The following is a 14,865-nucleotide window of genomic DNA, read 5'->3' as shown; positions in this document are numbered from 1 at the left end:
TGTTGGCGGTATGGTTCTGTTCTGGGCAAAACTCCCCATGCCTGTCCATTTAGCCATGCTTGGACAGAGTGGGGAGAGCAGCAAGTCAGACCCCACTGGGGTACAGAACAGATCCAGTATATGCATACATAATTACAATTCACAATTTACATGAGTTGTAGAAAATACAAAATACATGATAGAGAATGCTTGCAAAATAGTGAACTGTATACGAAGAAGAGAGAGAGAAAAAAATCAGATCAGATTACAGGTTCAGTTAGGTGGAGTTGGGGTTGGAGGAGGCAGTTGATTTGCGATCAGCAATGCGATAGAAGAGATGCTGGAGAATGGGAATTTAAATGGACCGCTATTATAAGTGATAAAACTGGATTGGTACACATCAGGAACAGCTGACTATCAGCTGATGCGAGCTTGACTGATGTGGCCTGCCTGAAATAACACGATGCTTGATGACTACTTCGAAACTCCTGAAGCATTTACAATATCAATGCCACCCAAAGACGTCTCACTCGTATAGTTTTGAATGAAGAAAAATGCAATTCTCAATATGCCCGCTCTAATGAAGGAAACCCCGCCTTCTGAAAAAAAGACCCAATTGCTAATCGGTAAAGTCAGCGCGTCACTGCAGCTGCCGTTAGAAGTCCCGGGGCGAATTCCAAACGGCTTTTTTGCACCCTTGAAGGGCACTTCGGGAAGGTGACACCATTTGTAGGGACGTTCCAGACGAAAGTGAACAACTGAATCCCTTCACGAAGGGCCCTTCCAGAAGTCCGTTAGCGAAGGGAACATGCAATGGTCACTTCACGGAAGTGATTTCCGTTTGTGATCATGTGATCTTCGGTTAGCAGATCTTGCAATGCTTTTTAAAGGTTGATTTAAACTTCGCATACAAACGTAAGTAGAATAGGCTAATTATATTTGTCTATTTTAATGTAATACAAAATATTTTTTTGTCAGTGATAGAAATATGATTTAAGACTGTAGTGTAAGCAAGTTTAAGCAAATTTAGTATGAAAAAGTTTAATAGTAAATAAGACACAATTAGACAATATTTGAATAAAATAATAATACTAAGAAGAAATAATTATTTGCAACAACTGATGGAGTGCTGAATGCTGCACGAACGCGCAGCGTTATCAAGGTAACATCTTGTCAGTAATTCCCTTCGCCAAGGGAGTTCTAAACGCTTATACAATACAGTAATGCCCTACACCCTTCAAAGAACACACTTCAAGGGCTCTGCCCTTCGAAGGGAGTAGGGCATAGGGATGCTCACTTCCGTTTGGAATTCAGCCCCGTTTGCTACAGTAACACGTGAAGGGATTCAGTGAAGGGATTCAGTTGTTCTCTTTTGCGTTTGGAATGTCCCTATAATGGTGTCTCCTTCACGAAGCCCAAAAAAGCCATTTGGAATCGGCCCTGAATGTAAAGCAAAACGTGATTAGCTATAGCAAGAACATTTGTGCATTTGTCAGCGTCTTGATGCCAGAAATGTTTAAAAAATCCACAAATGCACAGAAAGCTATTCACGAAGTGAGTGATTGCATGCAGCGATTTACAAATGCACAGGACGCGATTCACAATGAATGCCAGGCAAAGTTGTTTGTGACAAGAAGATATTTGTGAATATATATTTTTATTTGCAAATCTCATTGTATTTATTTGTGAATTTAATTCATGTTTGTGAAACTAAGATTTATTTGTGGTTCTCATTCTATTTATTTGTCAATATGTTAATTTATATGAATCTCTTTACATTTATTTGTGGATCATAATCTATTTATTTGGAATTATGCAACAATTCTATCTCCATAGACTAAAGACCCCTTCCATGATTTCATAGGGTTGCCAACTTCAGAAAAGGGAAATACGGGGCAATTATATATATAGTATGTATATACAGTGGGTACGGAAAGTATTCAGACCCCCTTAGATTTTTCACGAGATGCAGTCGGGGGATGGGAGAAAGTTGTAGAAAGTCAACCATCACTGCAGCCCTCCACCAGTCGGGGCTTTATGGCAGAGTGGCCCGACGGAAGCCTCTCCTCAGTGCAAGACACATGAAAGCCCGCATGGAGTTTGCTAAAAAAACACCTGAAGGACTCCAAGATGGTGAGAAATAAGATTCTCTGGTCTGATGAGACCAAGATAGAACTTTTTGGCCTTAATTCTAAGTGGTATGTGTGGAGAAAACCAGGCACCTGTCCAATACAGTCCCAACAGTGAAGCATTGTGGTGGCAGCATCATGCTGTGGGGGTGTTTTTCAGCTGCAGGGACAGGACGACTGGTTGCAATCGAGGGAAAGATGAATGCGGCCAAGTACAGGGATATCCTGGATGAAAACCTTCTCCAGAGTGCTCAGGACCTCAGACTGGGCCGAAGGTTTACCTTCCAACAAGACAATGACCCTAAGCACACAGCTAAAATAACGAAGGAGTGGCTTCCCAACAACTCTGTGACTGTTCTTGAATTGCCCAGCCAGAGCCCTGACTTAAACCCAATTGAGCATCTCTGGAGAGACCTAAAGATGGCTGTCCACCAACGTTTACCATCCAACCTGGCAGAACTGGAGAGGATCTGCAAGGAGGAATGGCGGAGGATCCCCAAATCCAGGTGTGAATAACTTGTTGCATCTTTCCCAAAAAGACTCATGGCTGTATTAGATCAAATGGGTGCTTCTACTAAATACTGAGCAACGGGTCTGAATACTTAGGACCATGTGATATTTCAGTTTTTCTTTTTTAATAAATCTGCAAAAATGTCAACAATTCTGTGTTTTTCTGTCAATATGGGGTGCTGTGTGTACATTAATGAGGAAAAAAAATTAACTTAAATGATTTTAGCAAATGGCTGCAATATAACAGAGTGAAAAATTTAAGGGGGTCTGAATACTTTCCGTACCCACTGTACATTAGGCTATATAATATATATAAAAAATCAGATTTTTCAATTAAAGATAACTAAGATTTAATATGCATATAGATTTAATATGGGCTGCTTTTGGTGCTTGACACTTTTTATCATATTGTGTTAGAATAAGAATAAGGTCCAAGGTTAAGAATATGCTAGATGAAGACAGGTATCGGTGATCATTCTCAAGTGTTGTGGTCAGCACTGCTGCTGTTGCTGTTGTATCACTCTGTGGTTAGATCAGTGTAGCAGTCAATAAATGGGACACATCAATTAAGCCCAATATACGGGACGTCCCGGCTAATACAGGACAGTCGGCAACCCTATGTTTTCAGATAACCTAAAACAACACAATTAACAGTGGCAGTATCTCACGCTGAAGTTTCCACACAACAAAAGCGTTTTAATTCAGTAGTGGCCATGCAATTATTTGACAGCTGTACAAACGGTTTGACCGCGTATGACTTGCGACTACAGCGATATAGTGATAGAGCTCTCATTTGCTCATGTGGTAGTCAGTGGACGTTGCAACACCTCCCTTTTTTTTTTAGATGTTACTCTGAGGGGGTTCAACAGAAATTCGACGGTACTGAAAGATAAAACCACTTCTCCAAACAAATATTCTTTTTTTTCCCTATTTTATTTCCCCAAGTGCACATATATATATATATATAATTGCCACAAAATAAACAATATAAAGAAAACAAGCAGTCTTTGCCTCTGTGTGAATCAGTCAATGAAATAAATGAAACTTAACGTGAAAAGTTCGGACTTTCGCTGAGCTGAATTGATGATGATGATGATGCTGATAAGTTATTTGAGAGCGATGCAATGATATAATCCAAATTAGTGAGAGGTGAAAATAGTCAATGGCGTTTAGTGACTCGCTGGCCTTACTCCGCGTTGACTAAGGCCACGCAATACCCAGATCCACCCCTCTCGCTTCCTGGAGACGTGCAGTGAATCCAAACGGTGCTCATATAACAACACAGTAAAACAACAAGAATAGTATGGTCCAATAGTGATATATAAGATGAAAAGTCCTTTCTACAAAAGAAAGCAAACAACTAGCATCAGTCATTATTCATTATAAATGCACCAAGTCATTAGTACAGTCAGCCAATACTCACGTTTGAGCGTAAACTCTACTAGTTCTCAAACCAGGACTTAAAATGAGTAGTCAGGTAGCGTTAGTTCAACCATGCGGTTTCCCTCTACCAAACGAACTGACTTGCTCGTCGGTGACCAGGCTTATACCCGCCAACCACTATGCACTAGCGCCCTCAAGCTGCTCCTAGTGGTATTACACTTGTACCAGATACCTCTTTTTAGGCACTAGCCAGTGAAAATTACAATAATATAAAGCAGGTAACGTTTAGACCGTTACAACGTTCAGATAAGATATCATGTTCGGAATCCTCGTAAATGGCTCAAAAATAGCCTAGCATATGATAAAGATAACTATAAATATAACAATAACATTGTATTAGTGTTCAAATCAACGCACAATAATATGTGTCGTATAAGCACATGTCTGCAGCTTTAAATACTCAAGCTCTTTAAAGTCTGTTGGATACTGATCGGCTGTCAATGTTTCACCAGCTGGAAAAATCGTTCTGAAAATGATGAGAATTCTCATAGAATTAGAACGATTTTTAAAACTTTATATCATCTTTGATGTACACGGCCCTTAACTGCGTACACATGCAGGACATGACCTGGAGACGTGAAGTCATAAATTCACTTTTAGGATGTAGAATTAGGAATCAACTTAAGTACAATGTTTAAGTAAATGCATCACAGATCCACCCAGAGGCCAGGCTTTTCTAGCAGTGACCATGAACTCTCTCAATCTGCATTGGTGCTGATAATGCCATCATGGCACATATGGCATGTCACCCACGCCAAATGGTCAGAGTGAATATACAGGGTGCCTCGATCCACTCTATAAATGAAATAGCACCCCAAGGACAGCTGTGGTCAACTGCCAGCAGACAAAGGCAATAAATAACACAAGGCCACTGAGAATTTACTGTTTAACAACAGAGAGATAGAGAGTAGGGGAGATGGTTTTCAGGTATCGTATTCTTAAAATGAGGTTGGCTTTTAATTAAATTCCACAGTGACTGAATGAAAACATCGTAGGAATTAATAATTAAGTTGAGGAATTTATCCAAACACAATGGCAGTGAAAATTATGAAACGGAATTGAGGCTATGGGGATGAAGGTTAGAGTTTAATTAAAACAGCTTGTAGATTAGATGCACCAAGTCTTATGATGGACACACACAAGTAATGATTTAGTCATCATTTCTTTCCCTGAGGTTTCTAACGTTGGTATTCCTTGTAAGTCTGCTCAATTTATACAATTAAATGTGCAGAGCAAGGAACAGCACAGTTTGGCAAACTTTCCCCAATTAGCATTCCGTCTTGTGGTGTTTAGCAAAAATAACATCTATTCTGCTTCCTCTCCATTGGGTGGGTAGAGTACTGTAAATGTGAGCTGATCCACACTGCTGAGGGTGTGCTATACACAGCAATGAGAGGTCTTGTTCAGCACTTGTTCCAAGGTTGCTGTGGTTAGATTAATTACCAAAACCACTGGGCTGTTAAGTCATTAATTGTTTTCTATAACAGAGTGATGAAAAGCAATAAAACGATTTGCTGGATTGTAGAGAAACAGACATGTGCTTGTGTTTCTCTTTCTTCTGCTCTTTTTCAGAACAGAATGTTTGCAAATACTTCTGTAATAGGTGCCAAAATAGACAGTTGCATTTTTCTCAATTTCACATTTTCTGCACTAATAAAAATTGCAGGTCTATTAATTTATGTTGTGTCAATTATGTTGGTCTAACAGCATACTAACAATGCACAAGACGCTGCACTCATTTACTGTTGTTCGAGGAATTTCCAAATCCAGCCATTTCACTAGAAATCCATGCAATCTGGAATTTTGCAAGAGAGAGCGAAAGATTTCCCCACACAGATTTCACAACATTTTCAAGTTGGACATCAGTTCGCATTCGCTACAGTATTTACAATAGACAATGGGATTTTTTGCCAAAATCTTGCCAAAAATGTGACTGCACCTTAAGACATGGAAACAGCATGCCAGCAATGTGCTAAAACATGCTAGCAACATGTTGAAACTTGCAAAACATGCTAGCAACATGCTAGGAACATGTTAGCAACAATCTTAAAACATGATATAGAATTTACATTTACATTTAGTCATTTATCAGAAGCTTTTATCCAAAGCGACTTACAAATGAGGACAATGGAAGCAACAAAATCAACAAAAGAGCAATGACATACAAGTGCTACAACAAGTCTCAGTTAGCTTAAAGGTGCAATAGGTGATTGTCTTCAGAAACATTTTTTGTTATGCTGGTTGAAAGTCTCTTCACATCCGGATAGCAATCATTAAGTTAAGTGGTCTAAATGTATTTATCTGTATTTATATATTCTGTGGAAGGGGTAGGACCAAGACATTTTCGTCCAATCAAAACGCTCGGTCCGAGTGTTTTAATTGGCTTTCCTACCTGCCTGTCAACATATGTATTAGCATACCTCTGCGCACCCAGTTCGCGCAGACAGGATACGTCATCAGCGCGTTCACGCTCGCTGTGCAGACAGAGCGAGAATGGCAGACAAACATCAACAACCCGATCTTCCTTCCTGGTATTGTAGTACTTTTAATGTTTTCTCACCGTGAATGTCACATGATGTAGCCCAGCGGTTCCCAATTCCAGTCCTCGCGCCCCCCGCTCTGCATATTTTGCATGTCTTGCTTAGGTAACACACCCGATTCAAAATCCAGCTCGTTAGAAGTGAGCTACGTGCATGAACTAAAATATTACTATTTTTGGTATGACACGTTTAAATAAGATCAGCACATAAAGTTGACCAAAGGACAGAGAATGGTCTCAAAAATTGAAAGAAACATCTCTAAATAGAGGAGTATAGGAGAGAAAAGGAGAGGACAATGATCATGTCAGTTGTCCATCTGACAGCATATTTTGTGCATCAGTTATGTGTGCAGGATGTGTGTGTCAATATGATGACAGGCTCAGAAATGAACTCTGAGCTTTAGAGTGGCCTCATCGATGAATAATTGCCCTATAATGGCTGGTCTTCCATCTTCCATGAGAGAAGCTATAGGGATCAATAGCCAGAAAGCAGCAGACAGGAGGCAGGCATGGTCTTGGTGAAGAAGCTGTTATCTTCCTTGAACCCTGCTCTTAACAATCAGCATTATCTATTGCGCTGTATAAGGATTTTTGATCTTAACCTATTTGGCTTAAGTTTGACTGTGTCTCAAAACTTCTATACACAATTAAAGAAGAATTCAGAAACATTTTAGAGAAAAATGATTGCATGTCGCACCACAGAGATGTCAAGTCAACTACACTTGAAAACTATACTACACACAAAAAGTAAGAACATCACAGAATATCTTGCTGTATGACCACATGATCAGATAAACTGTGAAATTAAATACTGGATGCATTTATAAATAGTCCTTCCCACAGTGGCTCTCACATGCAACAAATACCAGAGCTGAGGTCAGAAAACAACTCTGCATGTCATACTGAACGGCTCTTTTTGTCATATTTTAAGAATGTAACAAGTTTGTGAACTGTCATGCATCATGTTGGCACATTAGCACATAGGGTAAGATACAAATAGCCTATGGCAAGCGGAATTATTTTTGAATATTTAAATGTACTAGTATATATTTCCATGTACTTACTTTTTTAGACACTAGTATCTATTTGATTAGGTACTAGTACTAATTCATAGCTACTAGTGCTTATTCATTAGCTAGTGCTTATTCTTTAGGTACTAGTATCCTTTTTGAAAATACTAGTATTTATTCCATACAGACAGAAATTGTCTACTGGGAAAATAAATTCAAATATATGTCAACTGTTTTGTTAATCAGTGCTCTGTAGATTAGACTAAAACTCAATTATTCAGATATTTCATGTATTGCCATATGTTCTAGCAACTATTTGAGAGCATAACACTTTATTATAATGAAAACATATTTTTGTCAGTAATGTACATAATGTTTTTATGTTGTTCATTGTACAAGTGACCTCTGGTGGCAGGATGACGGCACTACGCTAATATATATATATATACGGCACTACGCTAATATATATATATATATTAGCATAGTGCCGTCATCCTGCCACCAGAGGTCATTACTGACAAAAATATGTTTTCATTATAATAAAGTGTTATACTCCCAAATAGTTTCAAACGATTAGACCAAATAGTTGAGCTAACATACAAAGCCAGTTAGGACTGTACTAACAATCAGTTTCATTCAGTATGTAAATATGTCGTATTACCACGTGAACTCTGATTGGATGGTTTATAGGTACTCATGTAATGCTTGAATGAAAATATCTCCAAATAAATTCTCACTAGTTCCTTACGAGGTTGAAGATATCTCCAATCAAATTGGTACTAGTACTTATTCTGTTTTTGATATTGTCTAATTATCAGACTAGTAATTATCCCAATAGTGACTAGTATCTAGTAAGTATTCATTAGATATTACGGTAGTACGTATTCATTAAATACTATAACTTTTCATTAGATTCCATTAGTACCATTTAATGGATGCTAGTAACTATTAATTAGGTACTAGTACTTATGTATTAGACATTAGTAGATTTTGTAATTGTCACTAATAACAATTATTATCTTAGTCACAACTGTTTGTTTTAGTCACAATCTTATATTATCACTATAGTCCGATTTCTTGTAAACAAACAACATCATACTGTGTCTCTACAGTATGTTTCTACAGTATGAAGGCACCCAACATGCAATGCAGTATGAATAGATTATGCTGTACAGTTGCTTCGCTATTGTTTATTATTATTATTATTATTATTATTATTATTATTATTATTATTTCCATCAACAAAAAAAAACACTGATTTCACAGTAAATTTCTGACTACAGTAATTTATTATAAAATAATACTCTTTAATCCTGAAAATTCCTGGCAACGTTTTTACAGTTTACCATTGACATATAGTACTAGTATCTAATAAATAGTATATATTTCATTTAGGTACTATATCTAATGAATAAGTACTAGTATATTTTAAAAGGTAGCTACTAGTGCCTAAAGAATAAGCACTAGTAGCTAATGAATCAGTACTAGTACATAATGGAATATATACTATTATCTAAAAATAAGTACTAGTAGCATGAAAATAGATACTAGTAGTTTTTAAACATTAAAAGTTAAACGGATTGCCATAAATAGCCTCTGTTCCCTTTCAGTCGGTTACAATCACCTCCATTCTTCCATATGCACCTAAGGAATGTTCATATGTGTATTTGCTTCCGAAACCTCCTTCGGGAAGGTTGGAGCTTCCGTAACGTCCCTGTTCCAAGTAGAACGGGTACGTTTTCCCAGTGTTATCCAGTCTTACTCAGTGGGTAGTGCCATAGCAGCAGTAGCTGGTCCTCTTGTGCAAGCCCTGGCCTACGCCAAAAAGTAGGGGTGCAGGTGGCTTCCACAGGACACTGGAAGGGGCAGTAGCTGTGGCCCTTTGGTAGGATCCCAATTTCGTCGGTCATCCGACGTGACGTCGAGAGTGACCGACTGAAAGGGAACGTCTCGGTTACGTATGTAACCCTCGTTCCCTGAAGGAGGGAACGGAGACGTCACGTCCCGTCGCCACAGCTCCTGTACCACCGCTGAGCGGCTGGGTCACCGGCTCGGCTCCTCAGCGAAAACCTGAATATGCGTTGCATCTGCTGCCTACTTATACTCACGCTGTGATCAGCAGCAGCTGGATGCAATAATCGCATGCCAATGTGCATTGGCTCGTTTAGTTTACACTCGAAGTAGATTGGTCCCTCTAAGCGAGATCCCAATTCGTCGGTCATCCGACGTGACGTCTCCGTTCCCTCCTTCAGGGAACGAGGGTTACATACGTAACCGAGACGTTCTGTGCTTGTGTCTGTCTATTTCAGTGTTTGGAGAATAGGCTGGTCACACACTCAAGTCCTGTTTTGAGAATGTTTTCTCAGTTCTTTTGTAAAAGAAAACAAAATAGCTGTTGATAAGACAATGAGCAATGCAACAAGTGTGATGCAACCAATGACTGCCTCCTCTCTCTATCGTTATCAGTCTCCTGAGATTTAAACTCCCTTTTATAGCCATGAGTGCTTACTATGAGCAAAGGATTACAATCAACTGAAACAAAAGCATTAGTATTAAAAATGATGGTAAAACAAATCTAATATGTAAAAACATAACATAAAAATACAAATCTTTAAAAAATACATATGATTATATAAAATCAAATAAAATACTTTTTTAATAATTTTAATTTTAATAAAATAAATATAAAAGTTTGTATATACTGTTCAAACATGTTTAATTTTTTTAAGTCTCACAAAGGCTGTATTTATTTGATCATTTGATCAATAATAACATATTATTATTATATATTGTTACAATTTCGAATAGCTATTTCTATTTCTATTTTATTATATTATGTAATGTAATTTATTCCTGTCATGGCAAAGCTGTTTTTTTACTCCGGCACACACACACACACACACACACACATCCAGAAATGTGCTATAAATCATACTAATGTCTCTCAATCACTGTTTATTGTTCTTGTTAGGAAAAGTCTTTGCTGGCTTGATAATTGGTGCCCATTTCTTCCTTTTCTCTCAGGAGTGTGGTACGCTCAGGCATTGGAGGTGAATACAGGGAAGGTCCATTTCATAGAAGTGATGAATGGAAGTTCAGTACTCTTACCCTGCACTTATGCCAGCTGCATTGGCATTAAAAACCTTTACTTCAACTGGCAGTTCAAAGACAACGGGACATTGATTAAGGTGAGAGATTTAGCCATGTCTCAAACATACTTGTTTTCATGCAGTTCATGCAAACAAAAGGTGTGGATTAATTGTCCAAATACTCTCTGATGGCACTGTCTGTTATTCTTTCCCTCAGCTCTGTGAGGCGACCATCCCAGCAGAAGGAGTAGAACCTAATGTGAAAATCTATCATGAGCGGGTGGAGTTTGTCGGCTCCAGCAAACAGAGTAACATCTCCATCTTACTGCATAACGTCACCTTTGAGGACCAGGGAGATTACATCTGCTTTGCCCGCAACCCCAAGGAGAAGGAACGTAATCATAGTGCAGTTTTCACTCTTTTTGTGGTGGACGAATGTAAGTGTGATTCTTTCCATTATGTTTGGTGTTTACCCACTCAGATCATCTCAATATGTTACTGTCTTCGCAGTGAAAGTGGTGGACAACACATTGACCGTCATCATTGTGTCCGTGCTTGGCGGGGCCATAGGTCTGATCATTCTCATCATGGTGGTGAAAGCTGTAGTCCTCGCCATTCTAAACAAGGTCCAGGAGAAGAAGTAAGTTTTATCCTGGGCAAAAATTTTACAGTAATGAAACTTCCCATAGTTTGTATTGCTAGATAAAAACCGAATGAATAAATTTGAACCTGCCCTTGTTTTCTAATTAGATACTTGGTAGATATTACCATGTATCTTTATTGGTATGTTAAACACATGACATTTTTTTTGACGGACAGACAGACAGACAGAGAGACAGACAGATAGATAGATAGATAGATAGATAGATAGATTACACTACAAACACACTGACCGACAAAGAGATAGATAGCACATTTTCATTTATAATGGGCAGTGGTTTGCAACAGCAGGGAAAAATATGCAGAGTCATCCTCCGTTCTCCGTAAATCGTGGCATGTGTGATGCACACTAACAGAAGCGACCCACCAGGGCCCAGTACTTGTCTGGTGTCTTTGACATGGTGACTGTTATAAAATGCCTGTGAGACCAGAGCAAATGTCAATAAATATCATTCTGTTATTTTGAGTAAATGTCAATAACAAGGCATTCTGGGTAATGGTGAAAGGGGTCATCCATCCCAGGACAACATTTCCCTATTTCCTCTCTCTGATTCATTGTAACTTAAAGGGATTGTTCACCCAAAAATGAAAATTACCCCATACCCTCAAGCCATCCTAGGTGTATATGACTTTCTTCTTTCAGACGAATACAATCGGAGTTATATTAAAAAGTGTCCTTGCTCTTCCAAGCTTCATAATGGTAATGAATGGTTGTTGATATTCAATAGTCCAATAGAAGTCCAATAAAGTGCATCCATCCATCATAAAAAGTACTCCATACAGCTCCGGGATAATGCTAACCGTCGTACATGAAAGAGGGTGACCGTGATTTCACCAAGTACAACATGTTCCTGGATCAACATCCTTGTTGATCCTGGAACAACATTCCAATTAACCAATCAGGATTGAGAGATACCTTTTCAGGAAATATCTGTTTTAGGCTTATGATCAGGGTTAGGTGCTTCTACACCCTTGTTAATCAGCTATCATTTCCCACTGATTTTAGGAATAAATTATGGGTAGGGTTAGGTTTAGGGGTAGGGATTGGGTTTAGTCTACATGTTTGGACAGTAATGTTGATCCAGGATCAACAAAAGATGTTGATCCAGGAACATGTCTTACTTGGCAAAATCACGGCGACCCATGAAAGAGTGGCGTTCCAGCGGATAACATAGGCACAGCGTAAGCTCCTGTGAGAAGTGACGAAGTGGAAGCGCAGGGGAGAGAGCAAAACAAAACACCAGTCACAAATTAGAATTACAAAACGAGGATTTGTAAAGAAAAATGTTGGAGAGGAGATTGGTTTTCCTCGGTTCTCGAGAAACTTGGTTCTTGTGAGACTAGCATATTCTCACCGGAGCGTACACTACACCTACGTCCCATGTAATCCGCAGGAACACCACTCTCTCGTGAACGTGCATATTGCAGTTAGCAGAAGCTCTCCTTTTTTTTTTTTTATGAGGTAAAGTTAAAAATGTCTCACTTTCCTGAATTATAATGAAGAAATTCTTGAAAAGAAAAGCTTATTAAATTGTTTATACTGTAATCTTCAAACATTTAAATTGAGGCTGTCAATCGATAAAAATTTTTAATCAAATTAATCACATCCTTTTTCTGTGATTAATCGCGATTAATCACACACATCATGAAATTAAGCATAGACCATTTATCTTGTTTCAAATGTTTATTTTGTCATCATTTGCTATATCCAGCAAAGTATTATCCAGTCGAGAAAACGTAGTTTGCGTCTCATCTGGCCATACAGCAGTGGGATGTGTTGACAATCCGTTCAGTCTGTACTTCATACAGCGCAACGGGTGAGGGCTTGCGCTCTTCAGTGACAATCACAGAATATGACAGAGCTTGTGTTTTAAAGCGAAACACTGGAATGAATAATTCACTTAAAACGTAACGCAAGTCTCTGTTCTCTCTGCAATCTCTGATGTAATCAGCCTGGTTTCCTTTATATTAGCGCTGTTTTGGACAGATTGTTTGAATGCATTCGCTTACTGGATCATTGGACTGAAAACTTTCCCGGAGCTTAGCAGCTTAAAATGATCTAATCGCAAGCAGAGAAGCAAAATTGGGTTAAAGGGTTAGAATAGAAATTGTGCTTTAGTGATTTTGCGTTAAATATTTTAACGCATTAAGGATTGTAAAATTAATCGCATGCGTTAACGCGTTAACGATGACAGCCCTAATTTAAATATGATGTCATAGAGAAGACACCTTGAGATGCTTAGGTATATTTCTAAGAACTTGGCATATATGTTCTGAACAACATTTTTGAAATATGTTTGTTGTTGTTTTTTTTTGTTTGTTTGGGTTTTTTTTGTCAACCACACTCATATGTGTCATTGATCCTACAATGTCTGTCATTTTTCCTCTTTCTTATAGTAAAGAGTGCCTTGTGAGCTCTACAGGGAATGACAATACAGAAAATGGCCTCCCGGGATCCAAAGCAGACAGCAAACCGACACCAAAGGCATGAAAAGAGCATGTGTGTGTACATATATGAGCATATGTATACATGCATAACAGAATCATAACACAATGAAAGAAAGTCATAACAATGGACAGTTTTATTCTCTTTATCTCATGAGAAAAAAAAAATGCTACCTATAAATATGTGGAAATATATATTTTAGTTTGTGCTTGAGGAAAAATACAAAGTGCTGCAGGCTGGATCACACACACCCTTTACTGGACTGAAAGGCATAAAAAATATTCAGATAGCAGATTATAGGAGTGTGCTTGCATTCTGTTCTTGTCTGTGAGACACAGCACACACACACTGCCTTCTTCACAAACTGCCATATCCTTTCAATGCTCAACAGCACAAGACCCACATAAGGAAATGTTTGCGATAAACTTCCAGTGCAACTTTACACATCTTCACACTGCATTCCAAAATAACCTGAGGTGGAATCTCTCACTGAGTAGTAAAACTAACTCAGAAAAATCTTTCTGGGAAAATACTAAACAATTTACATATAAAAACCATGGGTGCCTCTTTAAATTGGAATATGTTTACCACCAATTCAAGCAGCTAACTGAGTCTGATTATTAACCACTCCCACTAATTGTACAAGTGATTTTGAGGTCATAAAAAGCAGGATGCGAGTGTACATGAAGGCCAGAAACACACTTGATGCAATAGCACCTCTTGTGGCAATGCTGATAATACAACACATACTTGCAGTACATTACGAATGACACATTTTATGTTTGAAAATTAGGTTGTGTAGAGTATTTTTCATGCCTAAAAGTGGTGTCTAGAAGGGGTGGGGGGGGGGGGAATAATCAGACAAGGGGTGTATATCCAGCATCCAGCCCAGCACGGTTTATTATATTTATTTATTTTTCAGCTTTTTTTTCTGCTTTAGATAAAACACAGGTGCCTGTAAACGCTTCAAGCTCCACATGCTTCCTGGGAGCCTTCAAATGCTATATAAATAAATTAATGCTCACATAAAAAAGCAAAAAAAAAAAAAGACAAAAAAAAA

The 14,865-nt window shown here is 38.3% G+C and overlaps 1 protein-coding gene across 2 annotated transcripts in view; it reads left to right on the top strand.

The window, feature by feature from the left end:
- The window catches only part of LOC107728166 (sodium channel subunit beta-4-like), a 45,488-nt gene extending 30,649 nt beyond the window's left edge, over positions 1–14,839 (top strand). For both annotated transcript variants that reach the window (XM_016538260.1, XM_016538259.1), the window contains 4 exons: positions 10,635–10,798; positions 10,917–11,136; positions 11,210–11,339; positions 13,757–14,839. In XM_016538260.1, the coding sequence (XP_016393746.1) occupies positions 10,635–10,798; positions 10,917–11,136; positions 11,210–11,339; positions 13,757–13,850 (608 nt within the window). In that variant the 3' untranslated portion in view covers positions 13,851–14,839. The remainder of the gene's footprint in view (positions 1–10,634; positions 10,799–10,916; positions 11,137–11,209; positions 11,340–13,756) is intronic.
- Positions 14,840–14,865: the final 26 nt, after the last annotated feature.

This window comes from Sinocyclocheilus rhinocerous, unplaced genomic scaffold (assembly GCF_001515625.1).
Source record: "Sinocyclocheilus rhinocerous isolate Xijiao unplaced genomic scaffold, SAMN03320098_v1.1 scaffold2834, whole genome shotgun sequence".
Taxonomy (NCBI): Eukaryota; Metazoa; Chordata; class Actinopteri; order Cypriniformes; family Cyprinidae; genus Sinocyclocheilus; species Sinocyclocheilus rhinocerous.
This window is presented reverse-complemented; position numbering and strand designations above follow the sequence as displayed.